The sequence below is a fragment of the Mastomys coucha genome, unplaced genomic scaffold, assembly GCF_008632895.1.
Source record: "Mastomys coucha isolate ucsf_1 unplaced genomic scaffold, UCSF_Mcou_1 pScaffold21, whole genome shotgun sequence".
Taxonomy (NCBI): Eukaryota; Metazoa; Chordata; class Mammalia; order Rodentia; family Muridae; genus Mastomys; species Mastomys coucha.
This window is the reverse complement of record NW_022196904.1, coordinates 173,942,878-173,964,447: the sequence shown is the minus strand read 5'-3', so window position 1 is coordinate 173,964,447 and position 21,570 is coordinate 173,942,878. Positions and strand designations below refer to the sequence as shown.

The following is a 21,570-nucleotide window of genomic DNA, read 5'->3' as shown; positions in this document are numbered from 1 at the left end:
GAACACAGAGGCTGGACCTAGGCCTCCCTCACATATGTAGCAGATATGCAGCTTGGTCTTCATGAGAGTCCTGAACAACTGGAATGGGGGCTATCCCAAAAGCTGTTGCCTATCCGTGGTCCATGGGATTTGTTCTAGCTTTGCTGCCTTGTCTGGCCTCAGTGGGAGAGGAAGTGCCTAGCCTGGCAAAGACTTGAAGTACAGGATCGAGGGGAGGATGGATGGGAGCATGTCCCACATACTCAGAGGAGAAAGGGAGGGGGATAGAGAAAGGATTGTGCGAGGGGTGACCAGGAGAAGTCAGTGAGTGTAATAAAAAGTGTATAAGTAAAAAATAATAATAATAATAATAAGTTAAATTTTTTAAAAAGGCAAGGTAGAAAGGGTCTAGTTTATACTAAAATAATAAATCGTCCTTCTCTAGCCCATCCAATAAGTCTGAGTGATATCACTGGGTCAGAGAGAATTTCTTTTCCTCCAGAAAAGAAAAAATGCTCAAAGCACACTTCCATCACATGGAATTTTCTGAATCTCGCTTACAACTCCCTCATTCGAGAAGTTATAAATATGGGGTCCTTTCCCCTGCATGTCAGCTCTGATGTTGGACCACATCTAGTGATGAACCAGTAGCAGTGTTCCTCTTCATTCCTCCTTGGCTCCCAAGGACAGATGCCTAAACGAGAAGCAGCATCTCTGCTCACTCAGAGTTAACTATGTTTCTGTGACCTTGGAGGTCACATAAGGATCTCTATGAAGAGTAAAAATACTGTAATTTTGCTAGCCATGTCAGTCTATATGTGTTTTCCAGAAGCACAAATTAGTGAGACCAACAAGTTGAGGTACCTGAGACAAGTCCATTCCAGCCCCTTTCTTGGGACAGCACTGCTTCATTCCCATCCAGCCTAGGAATTCTCGCATCAGCTTTAGGTAAATTTAATTTGATTGTTCACTCAGTTAAATATCATTTATTGGATACCAATGTCTAGGGCCCTAGAAATACAAAGATAAATGCTTCAGGAAACTTTTATCCAACTGTTGCTTAACCTTTCCAACACACACAAGCATGTGTGTGTGTCAGGTATGTTTTTAGGGTAACATGAAACATAACAGTGCACATCAAGAATATTTTCATGAAGCTAGAATAAAGATAGGAACAAGCAATATTTATTAAATATTTTCATACATCCAGCACTCTGATAGATGCTTCTAGATCTCATTTAATGCCTATGAGGACCACTTTAGAGGCAATAAATAAGTTTCAGGATTTGAGTGATTATAAATTGCAACTTTAAGCAAGTTATTTCTCTACTTTTATCTTTCCAAGGAAGCATCCATGAATTCCTCAATCAGAAAAACAATGTTTCTTCTGAATTTCCAAAGGGATACAAGTGTTTCCTGCTCATGGCTATTTTCTTCAGTTAGCTCACTTTATAGAGAGATGTCTACATGTGTCTTTGCCAACTAAGTCTCTAGAGATACAGAGATCTCTAGAGATAAAGATGTCTTGTTCTTTACAACTCCTAGGGTGGATAGATAGAATACTAGTAGACCACTGATACGCATAAGTGCTAGTAACACAAAAAAAAAATCAATTAATGAATTCACAGCTTTCATGGGATTGGTCAGAGCCTAATGCCACATTCTATCTCCCTCTTTCTCCTCCTTTGTAATAATATATCAGTAGTCTCAGGGGCATACAATTAAACAAACCAGTCTGCAAGTCCAGCCATATCTGGTCACATCTCCACAAACAACTTTCTCTTGTCACCTTTCTGGCCTACCGGCACACATTGTCAGACTACAATGCACCAGACCCCTAGGTCTAGAAACCAAAGTCCAAGTTTCGGCCCATGCTGATTCAGGCAAAATCTCAGAGGTGATCTAGGCAGATTCCTAGGGTCCAGTCTATTCAACCTGTGGTCTAGAAGGGAGTGCTAACTTAAGAATGAGACACGTGCCCTCGTGAAGAAGAGGGCAGAGCTTGGCCCTTTGAGGCAGGGGTCTCTCTGTCTGATTCTAAATTTTCATAGTATTAAGCTTGAGAAATAATGAATGGATAAATACAAACCCTGAAAAACCATGCAGTGGATCCACATACATAAAAACTGACAAAAAGAATCCAGAACTGAACCATAAGAGGCATCTGTCTGTAGTCATTACCTATTTCTCTTTGATGCTGTTTCTTATGGATATATTTTTTACTTATTTGTTCCTGGTAAAATTTGGTGTTACCAAGCTTTGTTGCATCATGGGTGGGTTAGAAGGAGATGGGATTGTTCATAGAAGGGAAACACTGATATTGTTGCCAAGCAACCAGTTGCTATCCCATCTTCCAGAGTCTTAAAATATGAATGTTTCAATACCATGAGTCCTCTTCCATACTTATTTTATGTATCCAGTCAGTCATCCCGTCCTATCAGTGTTACTGTAGTATAGTGAATATATCTTATATTTCTTTTCTCTAATATAACTTCCTTAACTAAACCATTATCACCATTCTTATAAGTTAACTCCTTAGTGGTTTTCTTCAGTCCACTTTCTTCACAGTTATGAAAGCCAACCTGATAAATATAAACTAAATAATGTCACTGTCTCTGCTTCACTCTAATAATAACCTTTTCATTTATTTTAAGGTGATATCTAAAACCCTTAGGGTCTTGAGAGCTGGCTCTGCCATCCTCTTTTTGGCCCACTCTTCTTGCCTTTGTTTGCAAGGCCAGTGAGGCTGCACTGGTCTGCCTTCAGGCTGTGGCGTACTGAACCCCTCCCTATCCCAGAGTCTTTGAGCTTTCTTTCCCTCACTTCTTCAAGCTGTACTCCCACTCTGTGGGAGATCTGCTGCTGCCCTTGGCTGGATCAGATGCTTTGCCATAGGAGTTCACTGACTGCTACTCTCCTCTTGCAAATATTTCCATCACAGCAAGGCCATTCGTTATCCTAAGCTTCAACCATATGGCACCACTCCAGAGCCTTAAACACTGTGGGTATTCCACAGCTGAATCTCAGCGCCTCTCCTCGGCTCTGGGCTGTAGGGACTGGTTTGGTAGTTTCTGACCTCAAGAATACAGTGCAGCAGTTAATCTAGTAAGCTCTATAGTCCTCTGTCAGTTTCTCTTTTCCTATTTGTTTTGGTTCAACTCATTCCATACACTCCCTTGTCTTCCTTTCAGACAACAATTGACTTTTTGACAAATACTGAGTGAAAGAGAAAGATTTAAAACCCCTGTCACCGTAGTGTCACCTGCTATTAGTTTTCCCTCTCCAGCCAATAAACGGACCCGATTTTTCTTCAGCTTCTCATGCCTGATACATTTAAAGAATGTCTGTGTCTTTCTTTGTCCCTTGGAAGCTGTAATGCATTCCTTCCTTTGGAAATTTCTCACTGTTGACATAAAAGGTCATAGAATTTTCTTTGCCCATTAATGACTCTTACTGTCTGGGAACTTCTGCAGTGTTCTTTCATCCAGTGTCTTTGTTGTTAGTTTATATATATATATATATATATATATATATATATATATATATATACACACACATACATATATATATATAATTTTCTTTGATATGTAGTCATATATTCTATTTTTCTTGTTATTCCCTTAAGAAATTGTCTGGAATCATCACATTCATGTATATTTATTGTAATTAATTATATAAATAGAATGTGTTCATTTAAGAGAAAAAGAAGGAAAGGAAGGAAGGAAAAAGAGACAGAGAGAAAACACATTTGATTCTGTGGAAAAGTAGTTTTCACAAGGGAACAGTGAGGGCAGAGAGGTGAAGAAGGAAAGGGAGAGAGGGGAGAGATGGGGGAGAAGGGGGCAAAATGGGGAGGGGAAGAAATAGGGGAGGAATAGAAATGGGGGAAGGGGAGAGAGGGGAAAAGAGATCCAATGGAGTTTGTTTTTGTTTTTCTGTTCTGTCGGGGTGTGTGTGTGTGTGTGTGTGTGTGTGTGTGTGTGTCTGTCTGTCTGTCTGTCTGTCTGTCTGTCTGTCTCTTTGCTTGTTTTAGAGGTAGGCTAGGTAGGGGGAAGGAAAGGCAAGAATGAAAAGGCAATCTGAAAAGATTCCTCCCCTCAACCATCATGCCAGTCACAATCCTCTATTCTCCCAAGAGAGAAAATGATTGGCATCACTGTAACCTTGGAGATGATTGGCATCACTGTAACCTTGGAGATGATTGGCATCACTGTAACCTTGGAGATGAGTGGCATCACTGTAACCTTGGAGATGATTGGCATCATTGTAACCTTGGAGATGATTGGCATCGCTGTAATTCATCCCTTTTGCAGCAAAACAGTGCAGAGATGGAGGCCTATCAGCAAGCTTGTCTGTCTAAAGAAATCTCAGATAACAACCCATTTGTGAGATTTTATTTGTTGTATTATATATAATATCTAATACCACATACAAAAATTATTTACCACATACAAAAATCATGCCTGTGTGTGACTTTCAGGAGAAAACAGTATAAAAAGTTATTGTGAGTCCATCATCCAAACAACTAAGCAGAGGTCCCACCAGCCTAAGTTACTCCACTTTCCTAAGTTACTCCACTTTCCTAGTCCTATTCCCCTGGCTCTTCCCATCCTACCCAAGGGCACCAGTCTATGTTCTCAGCCTATTGTGTGTGTTTGTGTGTGTGTGTATTGCATATGTAGCTATATAGCAATATCATCTTAGAACTCATGTATATTTACCTTTAAATTGTGAGCTTGTGGTGAACTGACACTTTTAAGAGTAAAAACCAAATAGTAGCCTTCAAAATAGCCTTCAATGTGTGAGAAAATCCATAGCCATTGTCTGGGCCACACTCTTTCCCAGGACACATTGCCCTTGAATTAGGCTCGGGATGGAAAGTGAAGACTTTGGCAGTGATGCGCTGTTTTGGAAGTGAAAGTGAAGAGCTCCTTCAGAAAAGACATCAAATGAATGGACAGGCAGAAGGGATGCAGAGGCACTTTGAAAAGTGCCTTCTCTACAAATGGAAAATGAGTCAATCTGCCAGCAGAGCAAGTCTGAGGCTTAGCACTGAATTCTCCTCATTGCTATGCTTCCTACCCGGTCATCATTACTAGAACACTCTGAAAAATATTTTTTGATTTCATGGTCTGAGCTTCAGAAGTTTCCATGTATTTCCCAATAATTTTTTATTATAAAATATATAAATAATCTAATAGAAAAAATTCATGTCATTGTGAACAACTTCTTCATCTTCAAAGTAGACAGAAATATAGGAAGAGAGAGAGACCCCACCCAAAAGTTGTTTGCTAGTCCCTGTCATACTTATGGATTAAAATTTTTTAATACTGTAAAATTTAAACTCTCCCCTTTAGAGTTATGAATGTATTGTAATTCCAAAGTCTCAACAGATTTGGTTTAGGTATTGGATAATCTAATCCTAAAATATCTCCATCCGCACAAAGCCCCACTATAAACTGAGCTTGTCCTGAGAATAGGGTAAGATGACTTGCTCTGCCAGATTTCAAGCTGGAATATAGAACAGTGGTCATTAAAACAGTGTGGTAGGATTGCAAGGCAGGAACCACATGTTTACATATACAGTGATTCCTGGCACAGACTCAGCCTGAAACAACTTAAACAACAAACACTAGCAAAGTGTAATGGGAAGGGGGGGAAGTGTGATTTCTAAAGGTTGCAACATTGTTAGATTCAAGTGTCAAAAACAAAAATCACAGGCATAAAAGAAACAGTGGCAAATGATACATTTAAAAAGCAGATCAGTAAAAAGTGTCTCTGAAGAAGAGCTGATGACATTTCTCCTAAGGATTTTACAGCCTTAAAACTCCTAAAAGATGATCTTAAGAAAGTCAAGAACTAGATGTGGTAACAAAACAGATGAATCAATAAATCCAAAGTCTAAAAGGAGGCCAAGCAGAAACTCTGGGTCTTAGAAAAGCACAATTGTTGAAGTGATTCAGTATGTGGAAATTTAGCTATTATAAATACCCACACACTTAATAACAGACCATAATAGTATGAGGGTGGAATTGGCAGAGCTGAAAGGAGAAACAGACAATTACAATGGAAGATGTCAGTGCTTTAATCATAACAGAGAAGACGTCTAAAGAGGAATAAGTTAGAGAACAGAAGGCCCAAACCACAATAAATCAAGTAGGCCAAATAGAATCCCACCCAACAACAGCAGACACATCATTCTCATTACACCTGGGACATTTTTCAAAAAACATGAGGCCACAAGTTAAATCAAACATGATATGTACATAGAATGGAACATGATTCAATCTTAGAAAGAATGGAGATTCCAATGTGTACAACTTAGATGAGCCTGTTGGGTATTATGCTATATGAAATAAGCCAGTCATCCAAGGAAAAGTTCATGAGTCATTTACATGAGATGCACAGAAAGCACAATGATGATCACCAGGAGCTGGGGAAGGGAATGGGGTTAAAGTTTAATGGGTGCAGGTTCCATCTTTACAGCATGAAAAGAGATGTGGAGACAAATTGTGCCAGTGTTACATGATACTAGGAATGCATAGAACTCCTAAGCTACTCTTTCTAACTGGCTAAGATACAAACCTCTACGTGGATTTTGCCTTGCTAAGCTGAAGAAAGGCTGCAGTTACTAAAAATAAGCACCATCATCTTTAGCCCATCCATCACAAACCCCTCAGAGACTCACCCAGGATCCTCAGTCTTTGTTGGAGATGGTGTGGCATTTAGCTACCCCACAATACAGAAGGACCACTTAAAGCTGTGGTGGCTGGCTCTGACTTTCACCTTATCATCAATAATGATGAAGAGAACTTAGCTCAATCTTCCTGACATACGTTTTCTACCTTTACATGTATTTTGAGATAAAGCAATATTTTTCCTAAATGTTGCTTTTTGCTACTAATATGCTTTACTTTAGTTGAAAAATCTTACCTTAGTTGACAATTGTTATAACACAAAGACCATAGCCATGCCTAAATGCAAAATTGAGAGCAAACCTATTTAGCTTTTTCAGAGTTTCAGAATAAAAAGCCAAGTGTTTGTGTTAAAACATTGGAATGAAGAGTAATTTTTTAAAAGGAGCAAATTGGGTTGGAATTGGAGAATCAGTATGTTGTGCTTGTGCCTTTTATTCTGAATGCTCTGGACTGTAAGAATTGTAAATTACATCACAGTCGCTCTCTATACTAAAACTAAGGGTCACTTCCGGAGTCTGTGTCCATAGAATGTTTGCCTGTAAGCTTCCTTGTACCTTTATGCAATGTAACTTAATACTTCTCAGACTAAGTAAAGTGTTTCACCAATGGTGGAGGAAAATATACTCGTATTTTTTGTGTGGGCAACCACTGACTAATTTTGTGACCTCACATGTACCTTTGAGCTTTCTGAGCCCAATTTCATATCTATAAAATAGAAAACATCTCCAACCAGAAGAGAGAGTATATCATACCAAGCTATTAGTAGCCAATTTATAGTTTATTAAACTTTTATTATTTTTAAACATGTTATAAATCAGATAGGAAACAGATATCCTATTGTAACATGATAGAGCATGAATAAAACTTACAAAAAATATAATCAAGAATAAATTAAAGAAATTAAAAAGTATTGACATAATTAAAATTTTTTCAAACATTTACATTTTAAGTACTAGGAGCCGTTCTATGGCCAGTTAAAAAGATCTAGGTTAAACAGTTGGGCAGGGCTTAAAGCCTGCTATCAGAGCAGATATAGAACTATTCCTGTGGCGAAGCTTCTTTGAGATATTTGTTCTGATTTATAAAATTTACTAGACATTTTTAGGCCACTGATGTGATAAATGATCACACAGTTTAAACATACACATGCACAGTGCACATATGTGTACATGTGTGTGCATGTGTGCGCACACACACACACACACACACACATACATCCATCCCCAAGAGCCTTCTGCCTGGAAAGAGGAACACAGTGAAGACAACTTGATATCTTTAACACTAAAGAGCCTGCCCTGAATTCCAGGATTTGTAGTGGATCGTGCATGGGTTGGCTATAAACACTGAGTTCATAAACCATGAGTTAACGTGAAGAGTTTGCACAATACAAATGTCAGTTATATGATGTATGAAATACAAACACAAGATGTAGTAACAGCAAATGCAACCAAAATTAAGATGGTGGCAGGCAGACTTTTGTAAGCTCAGACACATGTTGGCTATAGAGTGGATTAGTTATAAATTAGTTAGTTATAAATTCTCTTTTGGAACATCCTTTTTATCACCGAATATTGAAAATAACCAGGAATTAGAACTCTGCAAACTTTTTTCTGTTTGTTTTTCTGGCTCTGGAATGGAGACCTCAGCATGGGCTCCTACTGGAGAAGCTTCAACTCCCTCATCTTTGTAACACTCCTCAAGGGCAGTACTTGGAGAATGATATTTTATATTCTTATATTGGTGACATCCTAAGGATTAGAAATCCCCATTCTCCAACTTCACAGAAACCACAAAACCAGCATGAAAATGAAGCCACAGGAAGTAAATTTGGAAAAGTGAGCCCCTCGCCCCAACTGGTTATTTTGTTTGAGAAGAACTTGATTCATTTATTCATATGCTGCTCTGAGTCCACTTCAGTTAGCTCTCCCCCACTTAATGAAAAGGTTGTGTTAGGAAGGGTGCTCTTCATTATCAGCTGGCAGCCAGCTCCTCAGGAGAGTAGCCATACTGTACTCCTGGCAGGAAGTAGTCTCTGAGCTGTCTTTTGTCCCGTTTTCTCAGCACACCTGAATGCGCATTGTCTCTCTGACTCTCCACCTCTCTGTTCCCCTCAGGACTATTGGCTGTCTCTCCTTTACAAGCGACTGATTGGCCCCAAAGTCTTGGCAGTGCATGTAGCTGGGCTCCAGAGGAAGCCTCGGCCAGGAAGAGTCATCCGAGACAAACTAAGGATCTATGCTCACTGCACAAACCACCACAAGTAAGTCTTCACGTGAACAGTGGGAGCAGAGGTCACCCAATAGCAGCCCCTCTTAGAAAGCTGGGGTACTGGGTCCCTTCAAAGCCCACATTTGCTGGCTTGGTCTTAATTGAATACTGCCTCTGTGGTCACCATTCTCTCTGCAGGTTGCAGAGGACCAATAGCTTTTTGTCAAGTGAGCCTTTCATCTCTAGGATTCACTCAGGAAAAGTTCAAAAAGTGCTATTTGTTCATTCTCCTCCTCAAGCAACAAGCGTTTATTGGGCACTTTGGCTGTGCCAGTTGATGTGATGCCCACAAAGATTTTGTGTCACAATCTGAGCCAAGACAAGAGGCTGCGTCTGACACTCTGATCCACCATAGAGCCTAAGAAAATAAGCATCTACAACATAAGAGCGCCTGGCCTAAACTGGTTGGTGCCCCACTAGGTCTCCAGAAAGGAGTGCTCAAAGGGAAGCATACTAGCTTCTAGGACATTCTCCATATTTCAGAAACCTTAGCTATGTTAAGTGTTAAAGGGCTGTGAATGTAGGCTTCCTTTGGAAGGGAAGGGGTTCTGGAAGCACCGTAGGCCACTGTGGTGCTGTGAGCTTATCCTTTCCTGTTGGCCTGAAGTATTGAATATCAACACAGTTCTCTTTAAAACAGGTAAGTCAGTTACTAGTAAAGTTTTTAAGTTTAAAACATACAGACCATAGGGGAAATTTTTAAAACTGGGTCTAAAACAAAGACCAGCTGGTCAACTATGTCTTATACCACTTCCTGTTTAAGGCAGAGGAGGTTACCCTGGGAAGAATTCTTTCTCTTACTACAGAGAAAACCTGGGGGCAGGACTGCCTCCTGGCTCCTGTCAGACCTCCATCCAGGGCCTATCGGGGCTGATCAAGGGGAGGGAGCACAAAGAGCTGCTGTGGTCGGATTACACCATATGTTCCTTCTCTGGCCTTGATGAGACAGAAGCCAAGCCTGTTCATTCCTCATGATAAGATGCTTTCAAAGACTCACTGTAAGCAGAGGTGGGCGCCAGGGGCTTTGTCTTCCCTGTAGATACAAGTGCCTATTGTAGAGGAGGGAACGCTGTCTTGGGGACAGGCCAGAAGCTTTCAACATCCCATTTGCTCAGCAGGAAGCTCTGTCCCTTACCTGACAGTGACTGACTGCTTTATGGCCTTGCCTGGAATTATCTGATCATCACACAAGGCAACATTGTATCCCTTGTCTGTGGCAGGCCCTGAGGCAACCACCCAAAAGGTGGGCCCCAGCCTCAAGAGAGAAAAATTACTCTTGGCACCTCTGTCCCTATTGGAAAACGCACCAGTCTGTGGCCTTTGTAATAGTAGTCTGCATCCAGGAATAAGACAGGGATACCTATATTACTGAGAAGGATCTGTATGTGCTCACTGAGGGTTCGCCATGGAGGCCCATCCCAGGGCTCACACTAGTGTTCATGGACATTCTCATAAGAAGGTCTCACTTACATCCTGATGGTACCTTGGAACTTGGGGCCAGTGATACTGTTTATATTCTTTGTGTCTAATCCAGTGACAGGCATTTTAGGTCTTGTAAGCGCCTGACATGAACGTGGAGCCTGGTGCTCCTAATCGGCTGTAGTTATAGTTGTTGCCTATCATGTCAGCCAAAGGAGGGGGTATAATAAAATGGTGTAGAATTCTACCATTCACTATCATGGGACCTCCAACAATCCCTCCCGGCCCCAACTTCGCCTCCACTTCTATGGAAGCGAATCAGAACCTCTTAAAAGGAATTCCGCCAAGCTCCTATCAAAATAACCTCTCCAGCTCTTCATTAAAAGAAAGAACACCTTCACAAACTACTCCACTAATGATAAGAACCAAGTGAAAGGTCTTTTTTCGTTCCTTCAGATATGTAAGGAATGGATACTTTTGCAAAGTCTCCTCCTTGCAAAAAGTGTCCAAACAGGAAGGCACAACGGTAAGAGAAACACCTGCTCCGAGAAGCCATGTACCTGCCTTGTCTCACAGCCTCACCGTGAGTTAGGAGCAGCACTATTGGATGATGCACTTAAATTGATTTGTGGGCAAAGAAGACAAAACTACAGAATCATCTCATAATGGATATATTGGCTTCATACTAACCAACCCTGACCAACAGTCTAAAATAAATATCTTGTGTTAAAACAGGGTCTTATGCTCTTTGTACTTCCAGAACCTTGGAGTTCTGCAGAGTCTGTGGCATCCCCTGTATGTCAATGACAGCCGTCTTGTTGCAGAGTTTTTCATTTGAAGAAGGTTCTTAGAGATCAATCAGCCATGTGCCCCACAGAGCATAGACATACCTTTTATATCTCCCTGATAGTCATTCGTCACCTACTGGTACACCTTCATGTCTCTCATGTATTATGGATCCTTTCCAACCTCACAGAGCCTAATCCCCTAAAACTGATTTAGGAGAAGTCAGGTTCTCATACCAACACCAGCAAGTGCCTCTGTCCTCGTCTGAAGTTAACCAGTTACACGGCATTGGCAGCCCTTCCATTCCCTGCAGTCAAGTGTTGACAGAGAATCTGTTTTATGGCCATTCTGCTGAGACTATGTATGTTTCTGGGGTGGAGCTGAGGTCCTCAGCCACACTCAGGACCAAACTGAAACCTAGTGGATGTTGAAGCAAAATTGAGCCTTTTGGGGTTCAAATTCGTTTATTATTGGCAAAACATGACTTCCTGTTTTTCAGAAGAAGTTTTTTTTTTTTTAAAGCTCATAAAAAAGGTTCCTGAGGTTTCTTGGACATCAAATGACTCTTACAAAACAATATTTTGATGAGTTAAGTGTAAATGAATCAGAAACATGTGGATTAAATTTCCCTTAAAATACACAGGGGCTTTGAAATTAAGGGGAAAAATGTTTGGCAAAACAGGGCCTGAGTTTTACCAAACCCAAAACCTTTGAATTAGATTTGGAGACAATGGACCAACTACATTCTCAAGCACATTAACTTTCGCTGGGAATGATCAATGACTGAAGCGCATCATCCCCCTTCCTTTTCCCAGACTTCCCGCTTCACTGGAGATGTTTCTAGAACACGACTGTTTTCTGTCTGGAACTCAAGACACACCTCCCATCTGACATCTTCCACCTCCTATATCCAGGATCTTCCCATTCCAGCATCCCTCCTCTGACTCACTTCCTCCTCTTCCCATGGCAACAAAGAGAAGATGTCAGGCAGGAAAAGAACAGCCAGAAAAGATGAACTCCAGATACACGGGCTGGCCGCTGGTGAAAACATCTCGCCACAAGTGAGATGCAGAGCAGGCCAGGCACTCTACCGAAGCAGCTTCTCTCCAGAAAAGGGGCATTTGCTAAGATAACCAGAGGCCATCAGGGCTTGACAGCAGGCATTGAACATGGCAAGCTGACCAGGCCTCCAGACACCATTTTTTAACAGAGTACTTACTCCTGCGGGATTGGTTCCTTGTGGAAAGAGAATATACATTCTTCAGTGCATTCTCAACACAGTACTCTATGCTTATGTGGGAACCCCTTCCCAAGAATGTGTCTTTGTAGCCCAAAGTCCTCTGCTTCATGCCTTTGCCCATCAACCAAGCAGGGCGGCGTATGGTTAGGGCAGTCTTCATTACCAGTCCCTACCTGGGAAGTCCCTGAGTTCTTTGAGAACCTGCTCAGTTACTTCCCTGGGCTGCGCTGGTTTATCTCTCCCAGGAGAACTATGTACATAGAAATCAAACCATTGCCAAGCAACTTGGAAAGACAGCGTTCCCTACAGCAATGCTGTGTTTCAGGTCTCCCTCCAAGCCACCAGTTCCTCACATCCCACCCTCCCCACCCACCCCACCCCCGGCAGTCTCCAAGGGCATATTCTGCCCCAGCCTGCCAAGGAGAAACTCATAAATGCAAGCACGTGCTCTTCTCCTCCTCCACGGCTGGCCTTTAAAATGATTGTTTAATAGTAGCTTGCAAAAGGGTTTACTGTGGTCTGGCTAAACTGATACCCACCCATGCCTATTTTGCTCACACTCTGAAGCCTACAATACCTATAGCTAATGATGTCCTCATCTGTCTTGTATGTAACTCGGCTAAGCTGAGGTTCCGCCTATAGAAATGAGCAGATATTCTTCTTCAGTGACAGTCACTGCCAACGCAAGCTGCCAGCATCCTTCAGAACTCAAGCCTGCTCAAATCAATTGGCATTCTCTTCCAAATCATTTGACTGCAAAACGTAATTTACATGCTGCAGGGCATTAGAGCAGAATAGAGGAAGGACTACATAGGGGAGCCATCTAATGGCTTATCAGAACGCAAATGCAGAGCTCCAAGAAGCCTGAACACAACAGTGTACCTTCTTACAGATGTAATGGGAAAATGTCTAATACTTAGCCAGGATATTCTGGGAGTCCTTCTCAGAACCTCAGCGTTTTGGTCTAAGATTGTAGTCCCCAAACGCAACTCATCAGCCAAATATCTTGGCAAGATCTTAATACAGATTCCCAGGCCTCAAGCCCAAGTGAGGAGAACCTGTACTTTAAAACTCCTCCATTATCCTACCAGCCTGCCCTTGGCTGTGTAACTCTCACTCGGCCTCTGTAAGAGCAAAGACTAGCAAAGACTTAGGAATCCAGGGGTACATATCTGCAAGCAGCGTTTTCCTCTGGGCAAAGTTTTGTCTTAGAGTTTCTCTGAACTCCTCTTTTGAAGGCTAGGCTGGGTCATTTTTTCTGTTTCCTCTCATTAACCCATCCAGATGGGGCCCCACGGGACCTCTTAGAAACACGGTCTTTTTTCCTACGGAGAGGGAAATCATTATAGCTTTGCTGATACACACCAAAAGGTTCTCCTTGCATGTGCCATATGTTCTCCCCTGCTCTCATCTAAAGGGATTCTAAAATGGTGACTGGGCAAATGAAAGAACACTGTTTCAATATGAACAGGAATATAAAATACAACATCATGATCCCATTTCTTCTTTCAGGTTGGCAAAGATATTTTAAAAGATAAATACCCAGTGTTCTTAAGGACATGAAGATATGGGTACTCTTAAAACAGAGCTGGCAGAAGCAAATGCTCATAAACTGTCTAAATAACATCAATATTATCAAAATAAGTGTATTTGTCAGAATAAGTGACCTTGCCATGCTTTAAAAAAAAAAAAAAAGAGTTCCACCCAAGACCATTAAGATGCCTCAGTGAATAAAAGCATTCACTATCAATAGTTATTATCTCAATTTGAGCCCCAGGACCAAAAACAGTCTTTTAAGAATGCCCAAACCTAAATGGCTTCCAGTACGAAGATATATTTCTTGTTCACACTCCTTGTCCACCATGGCTCCCTGGGGCTCTGTTCTCCATATTCATATTCAGGTCTTTGTGACTAACATCATCCAGCTGGCTAGGTGGCATGTGTCTGTAATCCTAGCACAGGGGAAACTGAGGCAGGATGCTCATAATTCATTGACAGTCTGGGCTGCATAGCAAGAGATTGTGTCTGCAAAAGTGAAAACTAAACAATAAGATGGCTCTGTTCCTCCCCTGGCGGAGGCAGCAGCATGTCATCAAGTGGACAGAGTCTTCTCAAGGTCTGAACATGTCACCCACACCACACTAGACAAAGCAGGCCATGTAGTCACCGGAGTACCAGAGCACAGGATATAAACTCTCTTCCCTGTCAACAGCACAGGGAAGACTGGAGATCCGACGAGGAATCGTACAGTGCACAATGATTCCAGCATCACCACCAAATTTTACCACTGAAAATAAGCATGATGCACAAAAGGTTTATGTAAAATTAAGGCTTTTGTGACATAATTTATAATGGCAAAAAATTGAGAACAACATGAATTCATAAAAGTGGTGAACTGGCTAAATAAATGGTTACATTTCTATGATTGGAAATTCAGCATTCCTGTACAAGTGAAAGAAGCTATAATAGTACAAGACCATGTATACACTAGTTGAAAACATCTATGTAGATATATAGTCAAAATGTTTTATAGATAATTCTCAAACTAAGATATCATACTATTTCAAGATTATATATAACTATGGGGAATTATTTTCTTTTATTTCTTTGTTTTTTATATTTTCCTGGTTTTTTTTTTCAGCAGGATAGATAGATAGATGGATGAATAGATAGATAGATAGATAGATAGATAGATAGATAGATAGATAAATAGATATCTCCAATAAATTTTAAAAAACATGGTAGAGTTCCCTTCTCTTCAGGAAACTGCAATAACCAGGCATTCCCATCTTGAAGGCCTCTTAGGATGATCCATAAAATGAAGGCACTTTTCTGGGGTGGTCCTGTTTTGTACAGCCTATAAGTTATTTAGGAGCATCTAACTGACCACTTTGTCTCATCTTTTCCCGCTCCTCTCTCTGTCTCTTGAACTCAGCCACAACTATGTCCGTGGCTCTATTACACTTTTCATCATCAACCTACATCGATCAAGAAAGAAAATCAAACTGGCTGGGACTCTCAGAGATAAGCTCGTGCACCAGTATCTGCTGCAGCCCTATGGGCAGGAAGGCCTAAAGTCCAAGTAAGTGCCAAGCTGGAATAGCTTAGGACCATGTGGGCTGAGTGAAGAAGAGGCAAAGAGTTGCCTTTCTATTGAAGTTGCCGCTCATCACTGGGGCTTAAGGAAGTAAACTGGGATAAACAGTCTAAAGGGGGAGTTCAGACCCCTTTGGGGAAATCTCTAGGCACGGCCCTGTCCATCCCCATGTTTACATTTAACTGCAAAGTCAAACAGTAGACAAAATATTTCTTAACCAGGATACTGTTGGTTATTTGAGCATGTCAGTTCTTCATTCTGCCATATTTATCACATGACAGTATGCATGTCTCTTCCAGCTATAACGTTGTAGAACATTATGACTCCCCTTTCATCATTATCTCCAAAGTCCAAGGTGGAGGGAGAAACCCTAGAGAAAGGCCCAAAGTTCAGAGGTCAAGAGTCATTTTGGTCCTTAACTATATAACTTTGTCACATCACTGCTGAATCTATTTTGTCTATCTAAACAAAAGGAGGGACATTGTGTTCCAGGATCTCTGTGGCCCTTCAAACAGCCTCCCTCAGTCTCTCCTGGAGACTGGCAACACTGATGTCCCAGCAGAAGGCAGCACTGACCCAGACTGAGAAGGGCCTGGCCGAGGGCAGAAACACCCCAGTCCCCGAGCAAGGCCTCTTAGAACAGGCATGGGATGCTGTGCAGATCAGGGGCGTTCCCATTGCATTTTTAATGTTTACCAAGTTTAACAAAGCTGTAAACTTGGAGCAGGTGGCTTGCACTCCCACAGCTGCCCACAAATATTTGTGCTATAATTGGTCAGTGCTTCACTGCAACCTTGGTGGCTTGCATTTGGCTTCCAACTGTATGTGCAATGGAACAAAACAGTCTGGGAAGTCACTTACTGAATCTCTTTAGCCCACCCCAGATCTGTGTTTTCACATCCTGGTTCTTTCTGTCTACTGCATATACATAGCTTTTACTTTTCTTTTTTTTTTTTTTGAATCCTGCCTGTATCCTCAGGACCCTTGAAAGTTTTGTCACTATCTATAGCCCTATAGTTCATGGCTGGCATGCTGAATTTTCATCCTTCATCCTAAGCAGGACACCCACTGTTGGCCTGAGATTTGCCACAAAACGATTGTATGAGCTAGGCAAATCCTGAATCTGCTAGTCTCCGTCCCAAGCCCTGAAACATGGCACTCAAGTGTTGCTCTGTACAGTCCTTTACAGCCCGAAATTCTCATCATGCTTCTGATTTTCTTAGGACCATAAGTACAGGCAAACCTCTTGCTAGTATTCAATAATGACCTGCAAAGATATTTCTAGCATACATAAAAGGCTGAGTCCCCAACAGTGATTGATTATGACAACTTAGAGTCCCTGAAACCAGAGAGCTTGGGAGCTGAGCCTGTCCAGCGTCAAGAAGAAAATGCATCCTTAGTGCAATGCTTTTTGTCCAATAGGTCAAGATGTCAATCCTTCCTCTAGATGAGACAGGTCCTATTATATAAGCTCTGTGAGCCTTGGTTTCCTCTCAGGTGGGACACAGTAAATGAGGCAATCTATGTCAGGCTCCAGGTGCACCGTAAATACTGAATGAGTATCCATTGCCTTCTGGATCCTCCACTCAGGACCAGGCTGTTGTAGAAAAGGGGGAATTATTTGTTGTGCCTAAGAATGATCTTTTTCACACCTCTTTGTGCGCTAAAGATTACGGTTTTATAAAAGGCACGGAGAATAGCATAAAAACCAAGCCAAAGTGGCCATGGTGGATGATGGTAGGAGGGCAGCATCTTTGAATGAGCCTGTTTTCACCCCAGCACCATGGCTGTGCCTCCACAGCCTGTCCTTAGGGTACTTGAAGTAACTGGTTCTCTAGTTGTAATACACTTTGCCACCCTACCCTTCACCTAGTCAGTAGACTCATAAGGAGCTGTGTTACAGTTTTGTTCGGACTATAGGAAGACAACAATAGAAAACGATTCCATTCCACAGGAATCCTGAAGAACTTGGTAAAATGCTGAAATCAGATGGGACCAGAAGGCTTGCAGAAACTGGCATTCATCCATATGGTTAGCTCTTGGTTTCTTTATCTGAAAAAAAAAAAAAAGAAGAAGAGAATGAGACCAAATTAGAGGACACTAGTGAAATAAAGCCTGACTACATACATCAATAAATACAAATCTAGGTACACAGCGATAAGATAGCTACATTTTACTTTATATGTTGGTATTATTAGTATGTATATTATATGTATACATATTATTATATGTATGGTATTAAGATGGTTTAGAACAGTGGTTCTCAACCTGTAGATCCCAACCCCTTTGGCAAACATCTGTGTCCAAAAATATTTACATTATGATTCATAACAGTAGCAAAATTATAGTCACGGAGCAGCAACAAAAGTAATTTTATGATTAGAGGTCCCCACAGCACGAGGGACTGTATGGAGGGTCACAGCAGCGTTAGGAAAGTCGAGTACCACTGGTTTAGAAGTACAGAGCTCCTGGCTCCAAAGCTGACCTGTCCCTCGTGTGCTGCTAACCTTTGGACCTTAAAGTACCATTTTGATCTGTTCCTCCTCTACAAAGTGGCAGTACTTTATCATCTCTTCTCTCCGACCCTGGAGGCTCTGGCCCTGTGCTGTGCTGTCTTGGCCTGTAAGGTGCTAGGCAGGGACTGACAGAGAGTTCAGTAGACTGTTTAGTACCACATCTAGCACAGTTTCTGCTACAGCGCAGGAACCCTCAGTGAGTCTGGCTGGGGGTCTCCAAGGAAGCTCGTGGTGGTGTCAGCAAAGCAAAGCGCTCAAGAAGGATGAAAGGAGAGGCTAGGAAGTGATTTCAGCCTTTGGTGTCTCTTTTCTTTCTTTTATAAGCCTCTCGGGCCGGACTCTGCTCTATATCTGCTAATTCCTTACTACAGCCTAAAGCCATATTAACTCAGAAGAGAATGGAAAGTTCTCAGGGCAAAGGATGTGTATCTGCTCCTCTCTGGAGCAGCCAGGAAAGGGTCGAACACAAGCAAGGCACATGCAGACCAGCAGTCGGGTTTACATTAGAAGGATGTCAGAAAGTGTGTTTGTTAGGACCATGGAGTGGTTGACCTCTCAGAATTGTTGTCAAGGCTGGGAGGATTTGAAGTCTCTGGAAGGATATCACCATGCGAGTGGAAGATAAGGGTGTGTCAGCCCTCGCATAGGATGCTCTCCCAAAGCGCTGCACAGGCATTGCCTTGGCATCTGCGTTCATAGTCTCCTGTCTCCGTGGTCAACCAGTACCGACACCCACACACATCTTGATTCTTTATGATTCCTACAACCATTTAATTAAATGTTTTGGCCTATGATACTTCAAACTGGCAGAGGTACAAGGGGTTCAGCTTAAAAGAGAGAAATTTTACTTCAGATTCACCTGGTCCCACTTAGTGGAGGACAAGATGGGTACCCTCGGGAGCAGTGGGTGAGGAGGGTGGCATCCAGACATTCCTGCCTCAGGAAGGCTGGACAAGAGAGGACTGACTCCATCCCTCCCCCATCACTCTGTCCATGCCTACCAACCATTCTCTTCAGTCCAGTGCCCTCTACACTCCCGGAGCCTGAGGTCTCAGTGGTCACCAGCCAAGTAGGGCCTTCAAACCATTGATCGACCACACACAGAGGCTGTGCTAAAGCGGGGATGGTGGCAATAGCTGGCTGGTTTCTCTCAGAAAATCCCCAGCTGTGGGTCTTCTGTGGGCTAGTCCTCAGCTTCATGGGAGATGGCGGAGGACAGGAGCACTTCTTCTAGGGTAGTTCCACCATCTACAGAAAGCGTCTTCTCATGGCCTTGTGTGACCACAGATAAGAAATGTTCATCACTAGGGAATCAGTTCTGTCTGGGCATGAATATCTCCAAGGTCTTCCAACAACCATGAGCAATATCTCAACGAGAGAAGCCAACAAGTGTCTGAAAGTGAGAGCACCATGTTTCCAGGGAGAGTCAGACAGGTGTGAGGACAGATGCCAGGCACTGTGTGTGCGTGTGTGTGTGCATGTGTGTGATATAAAAATTCGAAAAGAAGGGACACATTTCATCAGATTGGACATTCTCACACCCAGGCCTCAGGGAACCAATGTCTGCTAAGAGTTCTGGGCTTGGTGACATTTGGAGGGAATCTTGTTTCGTCCCCTGCCCTCATTTAGAGTCTGTGTTAAGCCACATAGACCAGAGGCTGTTCCGTGTTTACTGGCCACATTTCAGTCTGTCTGAACATTTCATTTTATACTACTACAGAGGAGGCTTGCTGTAATAGCTGTGGTAGCCATCACACCAGGAAGGGTGTGCTTCCCAGTTTAAAGGTAGAGAAACTGAGTCTTAGAGCATTGCCTTAGTCACCCAAGAATTGCACTAGAAATGACAAAACAAAGAAGCACCTGGCATCCTTCTGAGTCCGCGCCACAGCCTGTCTCCAGCAGTAAGCTGTCATACTTACAGAGGACAGAGGTACCACCAAGTAACTGAAGTGTCGTGAGACTGTCTGGGTTCGTCCATCCTAAACTCTGCCCAGAATTAATGTAGTTAAAAAGGCCTCTACATAGGGCTAATTGATTCCAACCCTGTTCAATAATGGTAGTCACTTACTGTCTGGCCACAGTACAGTGTACATGGCCTTGACTTTCTTGATGAGCAGTGTACACACCAGGCCTTCAAGAGCTCTGTAATGTGGAATTTTGGTTGGGACGAGCGAACTCTAATCTAAGGTCCTTGCCTCCAAAAAAAAAAAAAAACCTTATCTCTGTTATTATAAATAAGACCCAAGGGAAGTAGCCTGGATCTAGTTCCACAGTGGGGTGCAGACTCTGCCTTGAGGGTCATGGGTCCCACTGATGATTAAAGCTCAGCTCTGCATCTTCTTCTCCAGCAGCAGATACAACTGTAGCTGGGAATCTCAAGGCCCTTATGAACCACAGGTCTTGCATAGCCTCTGAAAAAAAAATGAACATTTTTCTTCTTTGTCCTCAAACTTCTTGGTTTTTTTCCAACTCTCTGGGACATAACTTTTGCTTTGATTTCCTCCTCATTAAATTTTATGTCAAAGAATGGCATTAGTATCTAACTGCATGCTGGTAGAAAGGTGTCATTTGATGCTAGCCAAACAAAAATGTTCTGAAGACTCAAGTTAACTCCCCAGCGCTAAGACTTAAAATAGCTCCATGTCTCTTTTAGAACTGACTATATGATGCTATTGCGTGGCTAGGTTCTGAACTTGCCTGTTGTGGAAGTCCTGAGAACTGAGCTGGCTCTTACTTTACCAACCCCTTATCATCAGTAAATAGGGAAGTACCGTGTTTGGGGTTTCGATACCAACAGACCTAGTGACAATGAGTTCAGGCTCTGGGTCAGCATATGAGTTCACTACTGCTGCTCTTTTCAGACACACCAGAAGAGGGCACCAGACCCCATTACAGATGGTTGTAAGCCACCATGTGGTTGCTGGGAATTGAACTCAGGACCCCTGGAAGAACAGTCGGTGCTCTTGACTGCTGAGCCATCTCTCCATCCCCACACTCTTGACTTCTAAGTGTTTTCATTCAGTACTGGGGACAGTAGTTGGTACGTGGACGGTTTAAACTGTAGTCAACCAGTATACATACTCACTATGGGTTTCTGTTTACTGGACTCCTGGGATCATTCTAATTAATTAATTAAAGAAGGGAAGAAAAAGAAAGAAAGAAAAGAAAGAAAGAAAGGAAGGAAGGAAGGAAGGAAGGAAGGAAGGAAGGAAGGAAGGAAGGAAGAAGCTCTGTAAAAGTTGTGTAGTTAGTAAAAGATGGCACTCTAGAGAAAAAAAAATTTTAAAGATGCCAATAAGAAGTCTCTTGTATGATGCACCTGCCTAAAAGGATTTCAGCTTCTGTTGGATGGCACAGGGCAGTTGCTAAATTGTTCTACTCCAAGATTGCATAGCTCCAATTATAGGAGCCTCATATAAAGAGGGTCCATCCTATAAAGAATAGGATAAAAAAGAAACACTTTATGGCTTCTTCCATTCTACTTATATCATTTAAATGTGTGTGCATTTTTATTTCTGAGATCAGATGAATACACACTGCTATCTTCTTCTAATTTCTCTATAAATC

General features: G+C 42.1%; 1 protein-coding gene across 2 annotated transcripts in view; it reads left to right on the top strand.

The window, feature by feature from the left end:
- Nucleotides 1-21,570, top strand: part of Hpse2 (heparanase 2 (inactive)) — a 601,951-nt gene that overhangs the window by 567,223 nt on the left and 13,158 nt on the right. For both annotated transcript variants that reach the window (XM_031390380.1, XM_031390379.1), the window contains 2 exons: nucleotides 8,792-8,937; nucleotides 15,326-15,472. In XM_031390380.1, the coding sequence (XP_031246240.1) occupies nucleotides 8,792-8,937; nucleotides 15,326-15,472 (293 nt within the window). The remainder of the gene's footprint in view (nucleotides 1-8,791; nucleotides 8,938-15,325; nucleotides 15,473-21,570) is intronic.